The 25447-nt window shown below is 41.3% G+C and overlaps 1 protein-coding gene across 7 annotated transcripts in view; it reads left to right on the top strand.

Annotated features, from left to right (window-relative positions):
- LOC144475568 (protein Fe65 homolog) overlaps positions 1-25447 on the top strand; it is a 290011-nt gene that overhangs the window by 257107 nt on the left and 7457 nt on the right. For 6 of the 7 annotated variants that reach the window (XM_078191582.1, XM_078191583.1, XM_078191581.1 and 3 more), the window contains 6 exons: positions 20066-20224; positions 23157-23386; positions 24629-24747; positions 24831-24940; positions 25013-25211; positions 25294-25422. In XM_078191582.1, coding sequence (XP_078047708.1) covers positions 20066-20224; positions 23157-23386; positions 24629-24747; positions 24831-24940; positions 25013-25211; positions 25294-25422 — 946 coding nt within the window. The remainder of the gene's footprint in view (positions 1-20065; positions 20225-23156; positions 23387-24628; positions 24748-24830; positions 24941-25012; positions 25212-25293; positions 25423-25447) is intronic. The other variant, XM_078191587.1, reaches the window with a different exon arrangement.

Raw genomic sequence — 25447 nt, 5'->3', positions numbered from 1 at the left:
ATCGCCGACGAAAATATTTCGAACACGAACGACCGAACAGTGTGGACTACCGTTGCCCCGGTAATATCGCGAATTTTACGAAGCTATCGCGTTGTTACATCGACAGGTTACGCGATCCTCCATCTGCGCGACGTATCGTTCTGCCTCGAGAAATATTTCCATCGTTAAAAACACGCTATCCGCAATCTGCGACTCGAATGTTTCTCGATATCGACGCATTAAGCGCTCCGTAGGGCCGATGCGATGGTAACGACAGGGCTAGAATTATTGACAGCACGGTTTCAGCACTCCTCCCGATAATCCCCGCGGTGTTCGTCGACGAACGCGTCGGAACGCCGGCGAAATACTCTTTTTCTTCGATTAAGCGTACGATGATTGAGCTGAATACTGTATCAGGGTGAATTTAATAACATCTCTTATTCGCCGAACCTCGATATCGCTTCCATTATTTTAAACTGTTTCATTCGACTCGTGTATTATCGTTTGCTCTTCCATAAAGCGATCTCGACATTACGTGCACGGCTTGCACGACTTAAATGAAGGCAACTTCTGAATTAAATTCGCTCTCAAAAGGTGGCTAATAAAAATAATAAAAAATCAACTGAAACGGAGTACGTTATCAATTAAATCTAATAATAAAATTCACAGCTAATTTATGAGAATCGCACCACTCGATAATACATATTGCACAACAACATATAGACATTGCCATAGAATGTATAATTACAACTATTTAATTTACTTGTAGCCCATTGATGTAAAAACTGATTAACAAAAATTGTTCAGTGGTAACATAGAGGAAAGAATAGAAAGAAATAAAATAAAATCTAATTAGAAAAAGCACAGCTTGTTTGAAAGGGATAATGGAATTAATAACGACGCGTGTTGCAGAAAAAAGTTGAGGTACTACTATAAAATTTATAATTTACAATTATGACTACAATTTGTTGAAATATAGTCCGCTGATAAATGAGAGAAATAACGAAATGAAGGACGCAACATTAAATAAAAATAGGTTGTAGATTTTGTTTAAGAGCAACCAATAGTATTAAGAATAGTTAATAATTTTAAGTCACGCAATTTCATTTTCACCGAATACCGCAAAAGATCGAACGTTTTTAAGTACTCTGAGGATTCGTAAAACCAGCTGTTCGAGAAACCGCAGCACTCCGTCGAAATCCGTAAACAATGGCAGAGCATCGGTCTTATTACCGAGAGCAGCCAGAAAAATTCCAACAAAAGCCAGCTATCTAGCGAAGAAATAAGAATAACGGAAGAGGGATTGCGGGCTGGCTGCGCCATCGGGCGCAGGATCCCCGACAATTTCCCAGTGAATCCATCTTGCCAGTCCGGACAGTGTTCCCGGTCTGAATATCCATCGACAAGGCTTGTGGGGAGAGGTCAGACCGGCGTTGATCCAGATGCACCGGCACGGATGCGACTCGTTCGTCCCGCGGAACGTTGAGAAATTCAGAGCGTTGCGGCGCGGACGTGCATGCATGCACGCGCTTGCTCGCTCACTGCCGGCCATAAATCCTGCGGATGGAATCCCCTGTCGTACCGGGCGTTCCTTTTCCGCGAGGCCGGATCCTTTTTCTTTCCGGGCGTGCTCCTTTCTCTCCGAGCAATGCCGCCGCGACGTAATCGGTGATCCGACGCAAGCGAGGAGGATGAAACCCGGCGGCGCGGCGCGGCGCGACGCGACACGGAGCTCGGTTGATAAGTTCTGCGGCGTCGAGCTTTTCAGAAAGCTCTCTTTCTTCCCGATCCCGATCCGGAGCTGGAGCTGGAGTTGGTCGACCAACGGAAAACGAGAACGAAGAATAATGTCCCGAAAGGTTCCGCCTTCCGGGGGATACCGGGCCGCGGCGAGATTATCGGGCTAAACTGAAACCCGGAAAGAGGACACGCGAAAATGGACGAGACGCCCTCCTGGTCTCGGTGTCCCCGTTTGTTCTTCCGGTTCTCACGCTGTTTGTCCACCGGGCTTATCTCGCGGCCGGATCCTCCGGAGACAATGCCCCGGCTATTTACGCTCCGCCAAGCCGTTTTCGGAACGGCCGCATCCCGGTGCACCCCGCTCCTGTACCCGTCCTCGGCTCTACGCGGAATCCCGACGAATTTCGGTCACCGATTACGTAAAACGAACCGGTAGTCGGGCAACGTAGCGAGATCGATGAAGGACATGCTGCCGCCACGCCGCGCCGGCATGCCCGGGTTGTCTCTGTGTGTCGACGGTGTAAGTGGAATGAGCCAGTCGTAGGCGGACGTGTTAACCTAGTCTTCTTCGGTGACACGAAAAGGTTCGAGGATCGATTCTTTCAGGAACGGCACTTCTCCGTGCGGTGTAGTTTATTATGCACTTTCTGCACTGTTTTGTAGGTAGCCCTTTTATAGTCCGAGTGCATCGTGTTTCGATATCCGCTGCTTCGTGTAACCAAGTCGTATTCAGAATCTTCGAAATTGTATTGCGTTATTTTATTTCTTCAACTACCTCATGTACCAATATGAAAACTATTTTGTAGACTTACTCGTTGAATATATCGTTTTCAAAATATTTTATGAACCACTATATCATAAGCGTTCGGTATTGACAAAATATACAATGTCTCTCTGCATGATTTGCAGTTTCGAACCTTCTTGGCTATTTTCAACTTTTCAACGTCAATAATGCCAAGTATTTTAGAGGATTCATATTCGACTTATACATATGTATTGACTTTAACCAAACTAGAAACGGTCGCTTAGTGAATATACATACATAATGAAAGTTATACTTTCACAGTAAGTAATACTTTCATTATGTGTATTAATGATTAATTTATTTTCCTCCATCATAACTATAATGTAAGTGAGAAATTAGGTGAAGTAATAAAGTCGAAGATTGCAAACTATTTTCTTTCACTTATAGCATAATCCTAATTATTTAGCAATATATTTTTTGAGGTACTTCTTTTAAAGAAATTAGTTTTTCAATATTACTCAACGAAACATGTATAGGTTTGCATTAGTCGTCATAGAGAGTAAACATATAAGTATTTACGTAAGGATTTTTACGTTCATGGTCAAAATAGTCCCAAGCCTCGAACGGACCTTGAACGAACGCGATAGCACTGATAACACAGCACTAATCAATAAGCCGCATCGCAAATGCCTCAGACGTCGACGCAACATTAAATTTCAAATAAAACTACACCGTTACACAATAACATCGATCTCAAAGCCCCATTGGCCACGTCCACGATTCGTCGGCGTTACATTTCTCTGTTGCTGTATCGCAGCGCGCGTTCGATCGCATCTACCGGTAGTAAAAACTGGTGCAGGACAAATGGATCGAGACAGCCGAGAGCTCCGAATGTTCCGCAGCCTCTGAAATTTCCATCGCGATGCAAAGTGATCGGTTAGCAACGACAGGATACGCGGACAGACTGTAAAAAACAGACTGAAGGAGGGGCGAGAAGGGCTAAGGGAGGAGGAGCGATGGAAATCGATGAAATCCTTCCTGCAGCACGTATCCAACTTCTGTCGGCAGCCGTGCGCGGTTGATTCCCCTTTGATCAGGACTTTTTGGCGGGAGTTAGATTAAAATCTCGCGTGGGGTACAAGGGCAACGCGGCGTAAAGACTGGAGAAGGTGTTCGGGTCAGGAAGCCAGGGGGTTTGCGGCGGGGAGTTTCCGAGTCTCGTAAAAAAAAGCTCGTAAACCGGTACACCGGGGAAAAGCTCTCCCAGGAGCGACGCCGCTCTAGCCCTGGCTTCCAGACTCAAAAGTTTATTAACCGCCCGCTACGTGTAGATTCCGTGACGAAAAAATGCGCAATTTAGCAGCGCCGGTAATAAAAGTTTATGGCCTGCGGCCGGGAAGAACAAATTCTTTCGTTTTTTTTTTTCACCCCTACCCTTACCCCGCGATCTGCTACGCTCGATTTTACACGACCGGCGAAGTTAAATCGCCCACTCGGATTTCAATGGAACTTGTTCCACTCTTGTTCCAAACTGAGCTCAGACTGTGTACAGAAGTTTCTTTGCCGGGGTCTTCATTTCCAGGGAGAAGAATGAAGACATTCCTCGCGCGAGGCTACAGTTGTTTATGCAATTTTGCGAGCTTTAAACAAAAGTTTTGCGAAGACCCGTGTCTGTGTGAAAGCTACTTTCCTCGTAAACAATTTCAATAACGTCAGAGTAGTTCGATGAAAGTTCATTGTCTCGAAAATGAACTGTACGATCAACGCGTTCTGCAGAAAGATTTTCGAGGATTTGTAATTCGTCTGTGCCGAAACTGAAACGGTTTCTGTTCCAATTTTTAAGCTACAAAAACTTTTCACCTTTCGGTGAGACTTTAACCTCGCAGAAATAGCTAACTCGAACTGGGATTCGAAATAACGCCAGTGGTTCCTTTTAATAGAAGTATTAAACTTTCAGGATGACGCAGCAGTTTAACAGAGAATCGATAAATCTTCCGTAACAGTATCGCATGAATAGAACCCAGCGAAGCCGGGTTAGAATGAATCGTCGGATTTAGCTTCGAAAACAAGCTCTATCCTTTCTTATTATTCACTGGGAGGGACTATTGGGAAGCCGATAAACATACTTTCTAGGTAATCCGTAATCGCAGTGAAATCAGTTGAACAACACGTTGCAAGATCTGTTATCCCGTCACGCGAGGCGACGTTTATTCATTGCTATCAGCTGCAAGGACACCGTCGGAGTTGCGAATCGCGCGATTGAAATATTGGAAACCGTGATGTATGTTGTACAACTCGAGCAAAAATTAGTCGTTCAGGATAGACCCCGAGGGGACAGTTTCCAGCACGATTACGGAGTCTCGATAAGATTGGTCGACGACAGAAAACGTGGGGGTCGAGAGCCGAAGTTGCACGGTTTGTTAAGGTTGACTGTGCCAGGACACGCTTCGACGTTCTCACGGATGTGACTCACCTGCCAACGAGACTTATCGAAGCAGGATCGTTTATTGGAACCTTCTGATTGCGAAAGCGACGTGGATGAACGTACTCGTTACCTTGTTCTTTGCCGCGCGAGCCTTGGGAAACTACGCTTACCGATAGTTCGCGCGGGCAATTGCCCGCGTCAACTTCGCCGGTACGAAGGTAAAACTGTCAGTCAAGGAGACGTAAGTTTCGTGATTAGATGATCGTTTGCACAAGTTGTTTCTCGATGTGTGAATCGTGCGATTAATGTAGAATTTTCTCTACAGTGTGTTAAGAAATGTTTCCTCGTTATAAACAAATTATGAACCTCTAGATAGGTGGAGATTTGTTATGAAGTTACCCAAGGTTCTCCTTGAGCATAATTGTCAAGGTCGAATGTTTTATTGCTGTTTCGCATGCAACCGAAGTTTCTCGTGCTTTCGATTTCTTCAAAAGCAAAGCCTTGGACCAATAAACTCTATTTAACATGTTCCATTTGTGTATTTGTTTACAAAACACCTCTTACGAGGTGTTACGAGTGTCACCTGATACATCGTACGAAACACCTCTTGTTCTGATCCATTACGTTCTTTGATTTATAAACTCGCTTTTATGGTGATGACTTCAAATGAAATACGAATGAATCCTTCGAATTTTGAATACTCAGTGTGAATGCGGTAATGGTGAAAGATGCATATGTTCTTGAAATGTAGTCTATAAAACATTCTCCTATGTGAATTTATTTTACAAAGAGGTATGAGACTGTGATTGAATTTCATTTATTAACTATTAAATCCTGCAGGCTTTAACTATAAAGTGTCTGTGTGTGCGTATGAAAGCATTTACATGAACGTAATGAGAAGTATGATAAACTTTCCCTCGCAGTATAAGATAGATGCCATAAAGGGCGTAGTAAAGTCTCTATGCTGTTATTAAACTTAGCCTTGATATAGATGTTAGGTTTAGTTTACCATCATAGATGTCTATCGCACTGTACATGCACAAAGTAATATGTATTAGCCCCATGCTATGGGAGCTAGAGGCTGGAGTGGAACGCCTTTTAGTTGTTATGCTGGTCGTTCGAGCGTAAAATGAAATTTATCGTCCGGAATATTGCGTTTTTCTACATCCCGCCGACTACATTGCCATATTATTTTCAATCGATTATATAAAAATTGATGGAAATTAAAGAAGGGTATTGCACCGGCTAGTACCCTGCGATTTTACTAAAAAAATATTTGACGCGTATATTTTCATTTCAAAGGGATGAAAAGAGCCATTATAGTTGAAGCTGCGAATCATATTTAATTGTTATTGACTTCATAAAATGTATATATATATAGTCGTAATTTGCCGTGCTATTTTCATACATTTTTCATTGCGGCTAAAATGTCTGAAATATTTATATATTTATTTATATTATTGCTTATAATTGAAAAGAATCACTTGTTCCATTACTCTTTGTAATATCTCTTGTAATATGCTCTTAATTATAAATTCTGTTTGGAAATCGAATCCCTCGATATCTAAAAGTATAAACGAGTAGAAATGGCTTATGTCCAATTAACTTTACACAACCTCTACGATTTTGAATCACCACTGTAATTATTGGAATGTCTCTCTTAGTTTATTCAAATTGTTTAAGAATAAAGTTCTTAAATGATCTCTGAGTCTTGTAATGAAAATCCATAGTGTAACAATAACGCTGAACATTGAGACGAATGAAATCTTACAAGCTTGTCTTAATAAAATTACAATATTATCTTAAAATCGGAAGAATTCATTTTGAAGCCAAAAGTATCCGCGTCGCACACAGAAATGAAGAAATAAATACATTTCAATGTAGATATTTCTTAATTAAATTCAAGTTAATTCTCATTTGAAGATATTGTATTTCACATACGTAAAAGTAATTTGAACTCGCGGATCACTCGCCCGTTGTGCCTCGTTACAGGCGCCAGCGTTACAGATATCGTTATTACCATGAAATGTAAATGTGATTAGACCATCCCGGTCGGATCCCGTTAAGTTAATTAATTCCGCGCAAAGATGAGGAATCGGTCTCTGCGAACGGAGCCCCCTTTCGAATCTAAAGTCAATGCGCAGCTTGCGCCGCAACCCGATATTTATAGAATTTAATCTGAAAGCAGCCCCGGTATCTTCTGCGAAACCGAGAGCGTGTACCCGAACTCTGGAGAGTTCCTTCCATCGTCCTAAACTTAATTACCCCAGCTGACTGTGTACAGCCTTGGAACCCTCTCCGAAGGGCGTAAAGGCCGGAGGGAATAACACCGGCGGTTCGACAAGATCTAACTAGCCGCCCTTCTAGTACCAGCTAGTCGGGCTGACGGTAATACTTGGCGTTGCCTGGCGTTGTCTTCCTCGTGCTGAGAAACCGCCAACCACTAGCAAGCAGCTCCAAACTGATCGCCTTGTTCCACGTACCTTTCTCGTTGACATTTATCACGTATAGTTGGCGACCGTAAACTTTTTATAAAAAAAATTGGAATTCTGGTCTACCAAGTTAAATTGAAATAAAAATTATCGTACTACTATGAAATTTTAAAATAACCAATAGATGAAACATTTTATGATTTCATTTAAGTATTTCCGTATTACCGTATAGTATTAATAATTCCGCTGTATCGGCGACATTCGAGTGTAAAGTTTTAAAGTTAGAATCATATCGGCTGTTATAAAGGTGATACTCGTAAGTGGATTAATAAATGGAATATTCAGTACAATATGTTAAAAAACTTTAATTCAGGTACGATATTAAATTGTCATTTTTAGGAAATTTCCGATATATTCATTTCAGTTAATTTCACCTTCCATATAAAATTCATGAAAAGTTAACATTTGAATAAAGAAGATAATGTCTAAAGTTAAATATACATTTAGGTCAAATTGTGTTACGGCTGAAAATAAAATTTAACAAAATCACCGTCATCCAGTTTTTGGATTTGTTATTGCGCCCGCTAAATAAGGAACATCGGATTTTTAATTTTATAGTTTCATAAAATTATAAGGGTACACCATTCATTTAATTAAATAAAACAGGGAATTCGTGGAGTCGGTAGAACAAAAATAAATATGTTTTCTTTGGATACGTCAATAATAAAACGTAAATTATTAACAGAGTTACTATTGATTTTACAGTTGCACGTCATGTAAGTGTGTTAATTATGTTTGATCGGTGTCTGATAATTTCGTCCTGACTACAATTTTGTGCCAATTAAAAGTGCATTTATTGATCGCGAGCAAAACGCATGAGTATTCGAGCCTGTCAGTCATTGTCATTCTAAAAAGAACGAACCTATAAAACAAATGTGTACAAGTGCAACAAAAATTGCTATCAATTACATTGCCCTTACAGAAATACGAAAACGCTTTCGGCACCATGAAATCCTTAACCGAAGGCACGTTCCTTTAAATGTTCAAGAAACAAAATGAACGACATTCGCATCAAAATTATAGAACATCGATCAAACCAAAATTCTAAAGCTATTCTAACATCGAAATAGGAACTGCATCCAAGTGGAATTTAAGTTATTGTTAGCCGACGGAAACAAAACACACGGGCCGTGACACTCGCGTCAAAACAACAAAACACCAAGCAATCAGACCTGGAATCATTCGTCTATTAAAATTCTAGACCTGCCCAACATTCCAGGACTCCGAACGCAAACAGAGCCAGAGAGAAAACCAGGTCCGGGTAAAACCTAATCTAAGTCAGCCGGGCAAAAATTAGCGGACAGAAATAAAGCACGTGAATTGTGACGGACGGGTTGGAGGGTGAAGGGGTGGGAGCAGCGGCCCGAGAACAAAAGAAGGGAAGTGGACGCGCGCGGCTAATCGGTTTTTCCTTTTGCGGAGAGACCGCGCGAGCTGCGGGGGCGGCCGCGCGATAAGACGCGCGCGCTACGGAGCTGCGGCTAAACGACAGCGGTCTCGACCATCTAAACCGTGAGTGGTAGGGGTCGTTCGAAATGGAACGACGGTCGGGGAGCTGACGAGAGAGCGAGAGAGCGAGAGCGGGAGAGAGAAAGAGGGAGAGAGAGAGAGAGAGGAAGGGAGGGAGAGTTGGAGAGAAAGAGAGAGGGGTAGAAGGATAGGGTGTCAGGGGTGAAATGGACGAGGGACGCCGTGGGACGCAGAGGGTTTGCTGGCAGTGTGTATTGATCGAGCTAGGGAGAGGAGCACCCCCGACTCTACTGTACTTCGTACGAACGCCCACGTACGCGGTGTTTCGCTCGTATACGACTCTTTCTTCTTATATCGCTTTTTTCCATTTCGACTCACCCCCCTTCGACTCCCAACCCCTACGGGTTGTCGGCGTCCCCCTGGTTCCATCGTCCTCACCGTGGCCCCTACACCCCCGCGCATCACCGACCGGCCTCGATGCTTCTTTTCCACCTGCGAATGTCACCTAGAACCGCTACAAATTACAAGTCCACGCGGCTACCCGCACACCCCCGTCCGTCCGCCCGCCCGCTACGCCGACTGTAATTCTCTCGCTCGTATTTTCGCGTCTTCGAGAGTGGAATTGATGACCGAGATTTCTCGATCTCCCGGATTCTAGGTCGATCGGTCGGGAACAATGATTGCTACTGCGAGAAGGTGTTCGGCTCCCGACTCTATACACCCGTGAACTACGCGGCGAGGAGTGGAGGGGGTAACGACGTGAAATACTGGATTACTTTTTTTTCGTTTGCACCGAACGATGGGGTGACGGTTTTGTAGCTTGCTTAGTGTTCCGGAATCGCCCGAATCTGGGATCACGGCATCTGGAACGGATTTATGCAAATTCCTGGTCTGCGCAATGCTTGTTTGTTGCTTTTATGTAACACTTGTTTGTCTGCGATCAATGACGAAGTAATAATGAAAACAAGATATCCGTATGGAAGGAATGTGTCCATCTGGCCGTTGTAAATTGTTTCATTAGGATGCAGGGTTTCATGTTTAAGAAGAATTTATGTTCGCAAGCGTTCATTTTGAACAAGTGAAACCACGCGTCAAAATTATAGATAAAAAGTATCAAACTAGAAATATCATTAACCGTTAATATACTTTAAGAAAATTGGTCAGAAGTACCAAATTAAAAGGTACATTAACGAAATAGAGCAACAAAATATATTACAATTGTGCAACAACGATTTAAATGAAAATTGGTCTATGCCATTAGGTTAACTCTTTTACTTAATAGTAAGTAAGCGACATCACAGTGGCCTTAATGTCTCCGTTATCTGAGAATGTGAAGCGGTTAGAGAACTGTTGCGCGAATCGTGATTATAATACGAATGTTTGAGTAGAATTTCATTCTTCAAGTATAAAAAGGTGAAAATTGGACTCCAACGTTCTCGAGGATGCGGAAGCTTTATTAAATTAGAAATTTGGTATAAAATTTATAGTTTCGCTCTAACGTGTTTTCAACGTAATATATGGAAATTTTATAGTGTTCACTTTCGCGCATGTTTGGCCAGAGTATTAGAAGTTTGTGGAGTCAAACAACGACTTTGATTATAGATTTGGATTGTTTCCAGGACAACTACTTTACATAACATGGAGTGGTTTTATGACAATGTTATTCTAAATTGGGTATTATTATATAAGTCAATGATCTGGTGGCATCTTTCTTCTATATTACCAAAATATCTTATGATGTAATAACATCATACTAGCTGCGACTCTATATTTTATTAGCATCATTAATACGACTTGTTAGCAGGGTGAATCTTTTTGTTAATAATCAGATATTTTTTCATCACGATCAAACTACATTTTTTGTTACGTATACACAAAATTTAATAGCTCTGTGTACTTACGTATATATTCTACGTATATATGTATACAATATGTTATAGTAGATATACATAGACACTCAAATGATTGACATTGGCAGATCCTCGTCACTAATTCCATCTTAAGTACTCGTAGCCAACGTCGCATTCTAATCAATTGATTGTATTGATTCTAGTATTTTGTCACTCGGTTCAGCACGTATCGACGTTTCAAAGCCTGATGCAACCACAGATTAGGCACACACATTGCGCCAGTCTAGGGCATCTCGAACCTAATTTTCCTAGTGGCAATAGAGATCATCAGTACATTTTGTTTCTCCGCTCCCAAACCGCGAATAGACATTCAGTCCAGCAGTAAGTCCCTCAATTCTGAATCAAGCGGTCCAATTAGCTTCCCCTATTATTCCGATTGTATCGCACTGTCAGCAGATTCCTCCCCAAGTTTGATAGCCAAAGCGTTATTTTTCGCATTGTGCTTCCCTCGGCAACAGCACCGATCAATGACCCTAACGTCCTCCTTGCGCATCGGCTTACGGATTCTTTAAAATGTAAGTCTTCAAAAACTATTAGAAGGGACGGCCCCTTCAACAAATTATCCACCAAGATCATTCACAATAAATTGTTGAGAAGATAGACAACATTGAGAAACCCCAGAAGTAAAAACTATCTATATTAGACGTTTTTCTTATGAAAAGGAAGAGCCGAATACAAAAACTTTTTATTGAAACTATACAACGTGAACATTTAATTACGTGAAAATATCTGTTTATTTTACCAAATGGCTTTATTGCAGGTATTCAATTCGCTTTAAACTACAAGTGATCATCGTTTTGTAATGTCCTAAAAACAAACTCGTGACACCAGAATGAGATGCTTCACTGAAATTCTTTATACAGAATAAAAATATTCTATAATAAAAGAAGATAAAGATATCCATAGGAAAATTTATGGTTTTAATGTTTTTAATAAATGTTTCGAATAGTTTGTATTATGCTTGCACAATTTGCACCGACGAGCCCTGCAGAAAAATCGTTTCAAAATTAACTATACTTCCGTTCAGTCGTGTTATACGGTTCGTTGCTTCCCCAAAAGATTATTAGCACGCATATTATTTGTAAGCCTCGTAAGTGATCCGACTCGTTAATTTCCATCGATATCCGGCAGGGGGTCGGCCAGAAATTGCGTACACCGTAATCATGGTTTGCGGTAGACAGAGAACTTGCCGGTGTAATTTACGGTTCTGCCAGGTGCGTCAGAAGTTGCTCACCTTACGACCTAATTGGATTTAATTACACCTCGCTGAAAGTTACGGCAGCGGCCTGCGTTCGTATATTGGGTAGGTTACAATTACGAGACGCCGACACCTGATTTCAGTTGCCGCGATCTCTCGGGCTTACACTGTCTAGCTATCGTTTATAATTTCCTTCCAGATCCCGCGTGTTCACGTTGTCAGACGTTCGCAGCGGCCACTGCGTCATCCGCGATGAACCGTGTGCGGTTCTCTCGCCTGTCTCCCATTTCTACGTCGACACTCTCAGGCGAGTCGCCCGAGCCAGATGCAAACAGAGCAAATAGCTCGGTTAATCGATCAGGGAGCCAATCGGGTTTTCTCGCTTTGATCGGCCGTGAGCCTGATTCCAAAATTCAGCGACATCGGAGACCGGGGACGGAGTCCGAGGCAGAGAATGATAAGCGTCGTTCATCATTCGGTACAGTGAATTCATCGCTCTGACAGGAAATCCGAGGCTCCGAGGATGATAATTGCTTCCACAAGCACTACGGACTCTAACTATTACGAGCATTGAATTGCCTTATGCCGAATGGTAGATATAGTCTGCTACAAATACAGTCGTGAACAAATCAATGTAAACAAGTTTTAAAACGAAACTGCTTCTCGAAAATTGGTCTAAACGATTTTCATTTATTTGAAATGGAAGAAGAGCCAATTTGCTAGGTACTGCATACAAAAATTGTTGCACACATTGTACTTATGTTAAATGACAGGAAAATTATAAAACCACGTTTATCAACGTTTTATCTGGCTAATGCATTTTTTACGACATTTGCAATTAAATGGAGTAATCAAAAATTGAAAAATCGTGGTTTTGAACATTTTACCCAAACATAAACTTGTTAGTTAGCGAGCGTACGTCAATTTTAAACAATGAATTGCAAAGGTTATAAATATAATTACTACACCGCGTTTTTGCAATTCTGATAAGAATTTATAGGTATTGCCGTATTATTTCGAATTTAGTAACGCCATTAAAACACGACATATTTTCAACTTCAGTTTCGTACGCTTCTCGTAATATTTTCATATGGAATGTTTCATTCGGAAACAGAGAAATAAAATAACTATAGAAACATCTGTGTTTCGCTCTAGATGTTAGTATCGATCAATAATTCCCATTACACTGCAATTACTTCATGCTCATAATATGCGAATAACGTAAGGGTGAACAGTCATTGTGGCTGTCATTGTACTTCAGCTTCGTAGAGTATCCTTTTGTGCTTATATTATCTGTTGTCATTTAATATCTGTTGTCATAATGACTCGCGATTATGATGCTATGGTTGGCATCCATTTAAGCCTTCTGCATTGTTTAAAAACGTGTTGCATTCAAGCTTTGTCAACCGAATCGTGTCGAAGTTGCCTTTCAGTTACAGGAGAAAACTTCATTGATCGAACACTTCGTGGAAACCATGAATAATGTAAAAATGATGGAAATCCAAATCAATTATAGTTCTTTTCAATTATAGACATTTTCTTCATCATACACATATACCGTCATGCATTTCTGTGTTTATATTTCGTGTTTCACTTATATCCGAAGTATTATACATCGAAGCAATTTCTTTATTTTTATAAAATGAATAGTAAAATGCTAAAATTACTTATAAAATGGTATTTATTATGCTACAAAGTTCGTATCTATTTCAAATGACTTCTCAAACTATAATCGCGATCGAACGAAACGGAACTTACGAGACCCTGAAATTCAATCTATAGATTTCTATATTCGAGGGCGCAACAAATCTTCATGCAGCAGTGAAAGCATCCGGTAACTGAAAAATTCGGCGAGGGAACGGGGCTGAAAGTACAACTTGCCGACGCCTGTGAAACAACCGGCTCGGCTAGAACCGCCTCGGGAAGAGAAAGCAGAGAGGGAAAGAAACTAAATATTGACACTCGTGGTCCGCAGAATGTTCTCGGTTGGCCCTTGAACCCCGCGAGCTGTGTTTCTACGAGTCGCATACCGCGGCCCACGACTCGAGAACATAATAAGAGACTCGTCGGCTGAATCTAAACGCGCGAAACGCCGCAAGTTGCGCCAACTTCGCGGGAGGATTGCGAATTGCGAGGGCGGGAGGCCGGGCGCGGAACGCGCGGAATCTTGAAGCGATTTCCGCGAGCGTGGATGTTGGGAGGAAGGGTTCCAGGTGCAATCGGACAAAGGAACATTCGAACTGGCCGGAAGTTGTCGCATCGGGAATAATCGATGGCGAATTCCTGCAACGGTATTCCGAACCGATCGATTGGCGGCTGCGGTTCGACCGCATTTATGCGCGACGCCATCCCTCTCCCCCGCCGGCCGCGACTACTGGCGAATTTCCAAGCTGCTACCCGTGCCTCCGCTAACCCACATACTTGCTGAAAACGGTGTTATTAAACTGCGGCCACTGGACCGCGCGAAATCTCGCGCGCTTCCTCCCCCGTTTCCTCGACTCTCTGTCTTTCCCCTTGTCCCCGGTGTTCTCTCGAGAACTCGGTTCACTTATTCGTTCCGCGTTTCCACCTCTTTCTTAGGCGACGCTGGAAGGGAGCCCTCTCCCCGCGAAATGAAAACACGAGATTACGTCGACACTCCGTCAAAGCTTTAACTGCGATGAAAGTAATGTTTTTACTGCCGCAGGCACAAAAGGCGTTACGCCTCCTACCTCTCATGCTTGGGTTGCTGCTACTGTCCGTTGCTCAAAAGATGCCGCAAAGAAAAGTTTAGGACCGATTTCCACCAGCCCGTCCATGTTAATGCCCTCGCAGATGTAGGGTAAACGCGTACCCCATATTGGTAGAAATAATCTCTTCCTATTAGCCCCAATTTCCAGAAAACGCGGGTCTCGATCCTGATCGGTTGTAAATCAACAACGCTTTTTGACTCTTGTCTTCGTCTCGCTCCACCGTCGTCTCCTAGTCCCTTCCATTTTCTTTTATCATTTCAGACTTTTGATTAATAATATATATTATTATTAATATAATAATATAATAATAATTTCGCGTCAATTAGTTAGCCTTCTTTTTTATCAATAGAAATTGGTTCCGAGAGGTCATAGACAAGTGGGGATTACGGTCGTGCAGTTCAGGCGGAACAAGCTCAATAGCCCTCTTAACCCGCGACAGAAAGCATACCATTTTTAAGCAACATACAGTGCATTACATTCGAAGGATCTTAAACACCTTAGACACTAAACAAGACACCTTCAATTCCAATAACCCTCTTCACCTACATTTCTAAACATATGAATATATTCACAGACGTACGAACTCTTTAGATAAAGTAATTGTGCAACGGCGCTAGGAAACGTAACATAGCACGCATCAATAATGATTCACATCAGCGAGCATGCAGTCGTATCAGTGAAGTCAGCCTGAAAATGATTCTCCATGTTGCATGGATAATTTATGTGAATTTCCATATCGCAATTCGTAATTCACGTACACATATATCTGAAAAGGTTGACGGTCATTGTGATATATCGTGATTCCGCCGTCTGAGAAATTTAATATCGTCGAAGAGCCTGACAGTCCTCCGGTCATCTTAAAATATGGTTCAGCACGAGGGAAAAGAAGGATACGTGTCACCAGGATCGCAGTGACTCGCTGGGTAAAGGATCGAGTTTCAGGCTGTCAGAAGCAATCGGAAATTCTCGGAATAATCCATCTCCTTTTCTCGTACACTTGATACGAGGAATGATGGAGCTACCGGGACATATAGCAAGGGCAGTCGTAGCTCTATAGGGGTCACCAGAGTTTATCAAAGTTCTTGAAAGGCTGGCCAGGACGGGATGGTTAAAGATTGAGGCCCTCGGACGATTGATACCGTCCGCCGAGGCCTTACTATGGCTGTCTGGATCTACCGAAATCCTCCTACCGCAGTAAATGATCAAAAGAAGCCGAGGAAGATCCCTAAGAGGTTGATCAAGAGTAACCGCAGACCGAGGAATCGTTGAAACTTCCAAATACCAGCGTGATCCATATAAATCAATGAAAACGACTGAATCGAGCACAAATCTTTAGAAATGATTATAAATATTCGTTGGAATGTTCGAAAAACTCTTTAATCTCCTTTAATAACACCATCGATGTTCTTAGAGAAAAAGGTTCAAAGGAAAAGCTACTTACGCTAGCTCATGATAAACTATAACTCCGTCCATCTTGAAACAAGTTCGTTGCTGCCCTGAGTTAAGTAGATCACCGAAAGTCTCGAAATCCAAGCTGATTAACACTCGCAGTCTAAAGCGTTGGATTCAAGTTTCCGTCGTAATTTTATGCAATGAATGCTGTGTATTTAAGACGCTTTCAAGTCCGCCCGGCGGCAACTATATGCAAGATTTAAACTATGTCAGCAAACCCAAGTTAGAGAAACGTCTTCGGAGGGACGAGGGCAGGAGGGCGACTTTAGGATGCTACTTTTCCCGAACAAGAAATTTAAATTTCCTCCGAGAGTACGTATAGATGGCGCAGCCTCGAAGTCCGCGGAAGAGTACTACTTACTGACAGCAATTTTATAAACAGCTAGAGTTTATCGGGAATCGAAAGTTTGTCGGCCTTTGAAGGAATCGTTTGAAGGTTGGGCCGAGCGTCGCGTCGCTCAGGAGAAGCGAGCCGACGTTAGTCAGCAAACCGCTCAGCTAATCCCTTAATTACTTCGACATGGTTAGCGACCCTGTACTAACCGCGTCGGTGCCTGGCTCCGTTCCCCGATCGTTAATTAAAATGGCACTTCCTTGCAGCCGCGTAATTTCTGCGGCGCAGCGTGCAATGCCCGTGCCGGTCAGTTAAGTTTGTCTTAAAGCGTTGTAGTCGGTCGGCGTAAAATTTCTAATGACGGTACCGTTTTCACTGTTAACCCGTTTCAGGGTTGTTTGTGGTGTCCCATTGATCAGTATGCTTCGTTCTCAGAACACAAGAACTGGCGATTCGTGTGACGGAATCGTTTGAAATAGACCTAACTCTTGCAAATAATTCGTAGGACTAATTCGTAAACTTCTATTCGTAAAAATAAGCCGCAGTGATACACAAACATTTGTCATTGTACTACACAGTTATGTGAACAGATATTGTTTATTGGCGTGATATATAAATAATTACTAAAAGAGTGACTAGAATTTTTATTGTACTTTTAAACAGTTCTGTGCGTCGTTGTTCATTTTTATCTCACGAAAGTTCTCTTTCTTCCAATAGAAGAAAATCTAAAATCAGCAACTTATCCTAGTTCGTGAGTAAACACACACGAACGAACAATTAAATACTTATCGACCATTGATATTTCAGATTTAATTAAGATTTTTCAATGTGTTACTGAAAATGTTCAGCTCCTATACTCTTTTTCCTTAGAATAAAGAGCGTATGATGACAGAAGATAAAAGAATGTTAGAAAACATAGTGAAGACAGCGCGATCTTTTAGACTTATTAAAAATTAACACTCCAGTCAGCAAAAATGATAAATTATTTATTGTTACATGTTCTTGTGAATCAAAGTTCGCTGTAGCTATAAAGATTTTCTTCTCAACTTCAATAATTTCTTCAAGCATTGGAATGAGTTATACATTTCGGAGTAGCAACCCAGTTGGCATCAGACTGCAATTATTTATCCACAGTTGCATTCTTGCAGCCCAATATACATTTTGATAACAAAACTTCACTACGCATATGAAAATATGATTTCTACAATATTTATACACAAAATATTATAACCAGACTGTGTAACTTCGAGCAATTACAGCAGACTACAAATTAGTAGAATACAAAATATTATCAACGTTGTAAAATAACGATGTATCTGCACGGTTTTTCTGGGGCTCCTGTTATAAAAATCTCTTATTATGCAGAGTAATTATTTTCGGAAATAAGAGTTGTCCAAATCAATTGTACGAAATAGAAATAGTATAATGTATTTTTATCCTATTTCTATTTCGTACAATTGATTTGGACAACTCTTATTTCCGAAAATAATTATTCTGCATAATAAGAGATTTTTATAACAAGAGCCCCAGAAAAACCGTGCAGATAATTATATATATACATAATATTGTAAACAATATTATAAATTATCGTAATGTCTTTACAGTTTTGAGTTTCATTCATTTTTATCAGAAATTCATAGAATCCACAATCTGTTAATACTTGTCTATTATACAAGATAAAAGAAGAAAAAATATATTGAAGAACGTGCACATCTTAATTTGGACTGTTCGCGCTTACTAAAAATTCGTAGTATCTTATGGTAAATTCATTGGTCCGCTGTTCTCCTAACTATTGATAATCGAAGCAGCGAGGACCGTCCAATTGAAAACAACGTCACATTCTGGAAACTTGCACAACCAGAAACGCAACTGTCAGTCGCGATCACGGTTTTGTAACGCGAGTCCCTGGAACCGTGAAGCCATCCCCGGGAGATCTTAGGACCCAAAGATTTCCCAAGTTTTCTGCGAAGAGTTTCCTCCAAAGTTTTCGACTCGCATTACAATCCACGAAAATCGCGCAAATCTTCGTCGATTTCTAGAGCCGTCATGACACTTTCTACGAAATCGTGCAATTAGAAAAGTTCGAAGGTTTGTTGGAACGTTATGCGGCTGGAAATTAACAGTGTCGACCCGTGTCTTCGCCGACCCGTCGTTTTCACGGAATTCCTCGGACCGAAATAGTAGAAACTTTGAACGACAGCTTCCGGCGCAGATTGAGTTTTTGAATCGGGGGAATAGGAGAACACATCGAGCACCGATTCAAGGGAAATAACATCGATTCCCAGGATTTCTTCCGAGGAAACTTTCACCGTATTTTCGAGAATGTCTCCGGGGGATTGAATTCTTGTGCAGGCGATATCTCGCGTTACAATATTTTTCAATTTGTACGAACGGAGTCGTTTCCTCCGAATGTTTCCAGAGGTATACATCGAACCCAAGAGTTCTAATTTCTCTGGGTATTATTTCGATCGCGACGCTTTACGTAATTATTCATTTCGGAGTAAAATGTTTTCCCGACGGTTAAAGTATTGTAAAATATTCATTCGATGGGGGGTTAAATTTCCAAATCGCCAAAAATCATCAGAAAATTTGATATGGCGATATAAATGTCGGATGCGCGGCGGTCGAGCATAAATCGCGGTTTAATTATGCAAAATGCGGCCGGTGGACAGTTATCCGTTCGGATCATAATTACCCCAGATTCATGACTTTGTAATAGAGGCATCAATATGATAATGTAAATACTGGCATAGCTAACGGCACTATAGAACTGATACGGCGCAAATACTATCGACAACATCTGTTCTGCGCTTTCGATGATTCGAACTGCATTGAAATACAGAAAGAATGATTAATACTGATTTGCATTCGTAAAAATCGACGAGTCCTGCTATTTATTGACGGATCTGGCGAGCAATTTAAGGGTTTAATTACATTTTCATTCCATCAAAACACATTTCCGCATTTAATTTAAACGGAGCAGTTCATTGCACATTCGATTATTGTATAATGACAAACATCGATGATTGGTTACTTTCAAAAACGAAATGATTTCTTTTAACTCGGATTCAAAGTCTTGAAATATTTTATAAAGTTACATTAGTTTACTGAATGATACATACAAAATCGATTGTTAAAATTATAAGAATAAGTCGAAAGTGAAGTTTTTTACCCGGACCTATAATGTAAATATATTTTATGATTTTGTGTTGGATATGTATAGGTGGAGTTACAATTTTCAAGTTTTTTTTCAGAAAATCTATTTACAGACCATCTAGTAAACTAATTCTTCTACCCCCTCAACAAAATCAGACTCTCATTGTTCACTGTACATATTTGAAGTCACATACTGATTTATCTGTTTTTTAAATTTTCATCTCCTATTTCACACATTAAAATAAATTAAATTCTTTCTTTCAATTGTAGATGTCGATATCTGCTAGTTTCGTGTTATATAAATTTTCTTTTAGAGAGTTAAAATGATTTGATCGAATTTTCTGTGTCTTGAAAATAAAACTGATTCGAAATCACTGTATACGCCGTCGATCGATTCCCTTTTGTAATGCACTCGGCAACGTGCTGATTCAGGTACGGCAGCGAGGGTGTAGCGGAATCCGCTCTGGTCGACGACACCCTCAACGGAAATCTTCGATCATCGTCGTCGGCGTCTTCCTCTTCGATTCTGCCTCCCCTTCAGTCGGGAATCGCGGACTCGGTCGGCGCTGCGAATCTGTCCGGGTCGAGAAAGTACGTACAATAGAGTCACTTGGTTGCCTCCCTCCTCCTAGATTACTGCACCATCGTTTATTGAACAGTTGTTGCTTCATTATTTTATTGTTGTTGTTGTTGTTGTTACCGTTTGTCGCCGCCACCGCCCGCTGCTGCTACTGTATTGTCGTAACTAACCGAGCTGCATCGCGTTGTTATCGTCGCGAGCTAATTAAACAAACAGCGCGACGCGCGCAGCCCCGTCCAAAATCGTGAGCTTTGTAGGTGATTATTCCTCCTCGCTTCGAAATTTGCTTCGTAGGAAACTCCGAGTTGTTGTTGTTCTTGATGTTGTTGCTTATCTTTGTTCCCCATCTCCCATCCACGCTGCGGCGCTGATAACTTGCGGCTACAGACGCGTTGCATGCGCCTGTTGCAAAGCTCTTTACGTCCCCAGTGAGCCAGAGTTTACCCGAGGGAACACGAGCCGCCGTTATTGTCGCCACAATTGACGGGTCTTCCTACTTTGACGTGATGAAAAATTAATTGCCCCGTTCGCTTTGTCTTTCCTTCAAAATAATCGATAACGTGCTGCAACACTTTTCACGATATTCAGAGCCAGTGCGTGCAATACTTATAAAATGAATGTTAAATGAAATACGGTACTTCGAAATGTTCGAATATATGTTTCTCGAATTTCAACGGCAATTAATAAACTGTAGACGCTTTCGCGAATTCTTATTCATATTTCTACGAATATGTATATGTATAGTTCTAAATTCCATTCTTAGTTAACATCTGCCATGTTAACTGCACGTTTCGTCAAACTCGTATCAAATTTCGCATTGTGAACTTTAAAAAGCTCTCTGTGTAGCATCGGGAAGACCCTAACAAATCGTGGCGCTATCAAAACCCAGAAAAAAATGAATAACTCTGTAGAAGCGGAGTGGTCGGTGGCAAGTTACATGGGAAGTTGGGAAGTTAAGTTGAAGGCACACATGAATTAACGGAAACAAACGCGACTCCTACTTCTTCCGACACGGCGGAAGATTACGTTTCCTCGGGGAGTGAAGAACGCGTTCGTTCTGCGGTAGAGATAAAGTAAAATTTTCCCCCGTAAACCCCGGGGCCACTTCTTCGCGGTGGTCACATTAGAAAGTAAAACGGTGGAACTTTTCCTGCATTTCACGCGTCGATCCTGCAGCCTCGCTAGAACATAGGCGCGTCCAAATTGACGCGCGCTCACAAGAGTAGACTTTTGTTCCCCTCGGTGAGACGCGGCGCGGTGGAAATCAAACTCCCTGGAAAAGTAGAATCGTAGCTGAAAATGTTCTGCAGTCTGTGCCTTTTACCTTTCCACGTAGAACTTTCACCGTACGTAGATTTACGTGGACGATGCATTTCACAATTCCGCTTTGAACACGATAGTTCGTAGAAACGGAATATTCGAGCTTTGGAAGCCTGAACGGATGTGGAATGTGACGGACCATCAATTATTACTCGAATTGTACGTGCACAATATTTGAAACAAAGAAATTTTCGTTCCGCTGATTATACGCACCGTATCTGCACTGTAGTTAAACATCCTGTAATAACATTGACCCATTTGAAGTGATTCCATTTTGAGAGTAGAAGAATTTTGTAGCATTGCAAATCTTTGTGTCACCGTAATCCTTTAAACATTTCATCCTCTTTCATTGGCGCTATAATATTCAACAAACGTAATATTTTAGCATTGTTCCTATTAAACTGCGGATGTTAAATAAATCCACGCTGCTACAGACAATTTATGAAATCCAAAATAAGGAAGTATATTTACATTTCTTTATACGTTTTTACATTTCGTATATTTACATCGTTATTCAGAAATGTTGCAAGATTAAAAAAAAAGGAAAGAAATGCTTTCTTTCATTGCGTTTTCGACACCAGTGAATACTATAAACGCGTAATATCCGCGGTCTGCAGATTGTAAAATGTTAACGAATGTGTTGCATTTCCTCCACTCTTATGGAATGTACAAACAGTTTCCCTGCATTTTTATAAAATTTTAATACAAGTCTGCATTAAAATGCCATGTATGCCTGTTCATTTGGTTAAATGAATTCTTGGCTTGACCTAAAAGTGTACAAATGCGTAAATTCTTTTGCTTTACTCTTTGAAATTAATTCATTCTCTTAAAAAACTCTTGTCTTAGTGCATGGAAGAATAACCGTACAGAAATCGAAAAAATTCCATTTTCGCAGGGTAAAAAGAAATAGAAGCCTTTCGGTATAATTATTACCGTATCCACGGATTCGCCGAAGCTAACAATGCAGCTCTTAGCCTAACGAACGCCATGGTCTTCAATCGAAATTTGCAGCAAGTTTGGCTTCGAGCTGTTACGAGCTGTCATTAACTCGATCTTCGCGCTGATTAACAAGAGCTGATTCCGTTACCGAACTCCGCCCTTCTCTCCTCTGTTTCCCTAACCCAGTGCATCGAGCATACATGCACGACCGTCGCGGCGGTAAGCAGTATCGATGATGCAGGATCGGAAGCGCATTCGATTCGTCTATGTCAGAGCTGGTCGTCTCGCGATCAATAAAACTTTACGAGCCATCTGATGGCCAATTACACAGAGACCGATTTGTCATAGCGGACGCGTCGTCGGCCGACGATAAGTAAATGTTAACGACGACCCGATCCATCCTGCATGCTCTCGAACCTGTCGTTTCGTCGCGACTAACCGTCGTTACCTTCTTGACATCTATTCTACTTAATTAGAGACAGAGTAGAGATTTATCGACGGGCCGTGTGTCTCTGCTCCAGCGGCTCCCTGTTGCATCATCTCCACACTCCCGCATTTCGCAACGCGATTACGCACCGAGTTTCCAAGAATCCACTTGCACGCGCGATGAGACCGATTGTTAGCGTAACGAGGGTGAACTGTTCGAAGTTATAAAATAGTAATTCGACGGCATTGGTATTGCAGTTATTGCGAGAAACCCGACAACGAAACGACAGATATGGGCGGCGTTCCGCACGTCGAGGGCGGCTTGAACAGCGAGCTGTACGCGGTGCCCGTGAAACGAAGACAGCCCAAGGATCAAAAGAACAACGCCACTCAGCAGAACAATGAACAGGAGAAGCCGTCCGAGGTGGATACCACTGATTCCGAGGACAAAGATGAGAACTTGCCGGTTGGATGGCAAAAACACGAGGGTGGGTATCAGCGGAATTATCATAAACTACATAAAAATTATATGAATACAAAATGAATCTAATTTTATATAGGTACGTGTTAAATATTAACATGACTTAAATAATTTTTAATAGATTAATGTTTCACTTTTCACAAAAGATCTAGAACATGTATTACTTTGTTAATATTTTTATTAAATATTCTCAACTCTTTTATTCTGTTTTTTGAAAAATTGTACGCACAGAACAAGAAATTTAATGTGGATCATGTTGCCTCACTTGTCAATAATCATTTCTATTTACCTGAATATAATCATTTTTTGTGTCGCCTGCTAACGTAAATAGAATGTAACCGCGAAGAATTTGGCCAGCTGCGGTAACGCTAGTTAATGGTAGAAGAAAATAAAGATATGATCGAGCGTGCAGGGTGAATCAGCCGACTCGACGATGACCTCAGATAGTTAGTAATTCTGTCTAGAGTGAAAGGTGCTCGATATACCTGAACGAAAGATGACCTTCGTGACTCGATAAGAAAGTGAAACGCAAAGAGCCTAATTACTATATTGAACGTGTTCGTTCACCTTGCTGGTTTATTGCTGTCGCAATTGACGCAGCGTTCGTTTGAAACATTCTGCATTATAAATGAAATAGTTATGAGCAACAGTATTAGCGCTGTATAGTCGCGCCTTTCGGGACCTGTAACGCAATTACGGAGATCAATGGACACATCCTGGGACCGCTTTACAGCTACTGTAGTCAGTTAGCTGTACATTATGACGGACATGCTAACGTAATCATTATAGTCATGACATATTGTACGTAATACATTTCCTCGCGCCTTTTAGACCATTTAGTCTAAACAATACTTTTACCACACAACAATACTTTTTTACAACAACACTTTGATATGTTCGAAGATGTCGTCGCCAGCATCCATAACAAAAGATTTTTAGTTTGTAATTGAAAGTGTATTATAGCTTTATTTCGTTTCAATTTGTTTGAGAAAAATGTTACATAAGTCTTTATTAATTCAGATTGAACAGTAAGCATCGAATACATATAAAAACGCAATAAAGTTAATTAAAACACTCGATGAAAATGAATACGTAACGAGTGTTCGTATAGCGCATTGAATTTAATGTGCTACGTCGAGTCGGGTGATTCAACTTGTACTGTCAAAGCGAATAATCCTTTGGTAAATATACCAGAAGTAATCAACAAGGGACACACACGGAACCAATGAACGTTCGGATTTCCTTTCAGACGAAAATGGTCCTTATTATTGGCACGTGAAAAGCGGCAACATACAAAGAGAGCCTCCGGAAGCACCATTGAACTCAAAGAGCGAGTCCCGGAAGAATCTCATGAAGGACAACGACAGCGTGAGTAGAATTATCATAATTGTAAAGACAATATTATTTCTGTTGAAACACAGAACTCAACTTTCTATGGATTATTTCTACAGATAAACAATTTCCATACTTCGAGCGGTATGGTGAACACAGTGACTCGCAGTAACACGAGTTCATGCCTGTGCCAGGAGCTGGAGACTAAAAGAAAAGAGCTGCTTCTAAAGTAAGTTACCACTAACGTTTGTTTTCGTCAACTGCGTTTACAGAGAATTTTATGATCGATCTTGTCTTTCAGGCGAAGGAGTTACCCGGCAAGGGCAGATTCCGAGGGCAAGGATAAGCCGATCAGATTCGCCGTGCGTTCTTTAGGATGGACAGAGATCGCTGAAGAAGATCTGACACCAGAGAGAAGCAGCAAGGCTGTGAACAAGTGCATCGTGGACCTGTCCCTCGGTAGAAATGATCTGCTGGACGTGGTTGGCCGATGGGGCGATGTTAGTATTACAAAAATCTTCGGTCATAAATCGTTATAGATATGAAAAGAAATATACAAACGTATAATTGAAATTTGCTTAGGGCAAGGATCTGTTCATGGACTTGGACGAGGGCGCCTTGAAGCTGATAGACCCTGAAAACCTGACCGTACTCAACACTCAGCCGATTCATACAGTGAGGGTGTGGGGTGTTGGCAGAGATCACTGCCGGTAAGTTATTCTTCAATTTTTCCAGC

The sequence above is a fragment of the Augochlora pura genome, chromosome 10, assembly GCF_028453695.1.
Source record: "Augochlora pura isolate Apur16 chromosome 10, APUR_v2.2.1, whole genome shotgun sequence".
Classification (NCBI taxonomy): Eukaryota; Metazoa; Arthropoda; class Insecta; order Hymenoptera; family Halictidae; genus Augochlora; species Augochlora pura.
The sequence above is the reverse complement of the archived record's forward strand: the minus strand, read 5'-3'. Positions and strand labels throughout refer to the sequence as shown.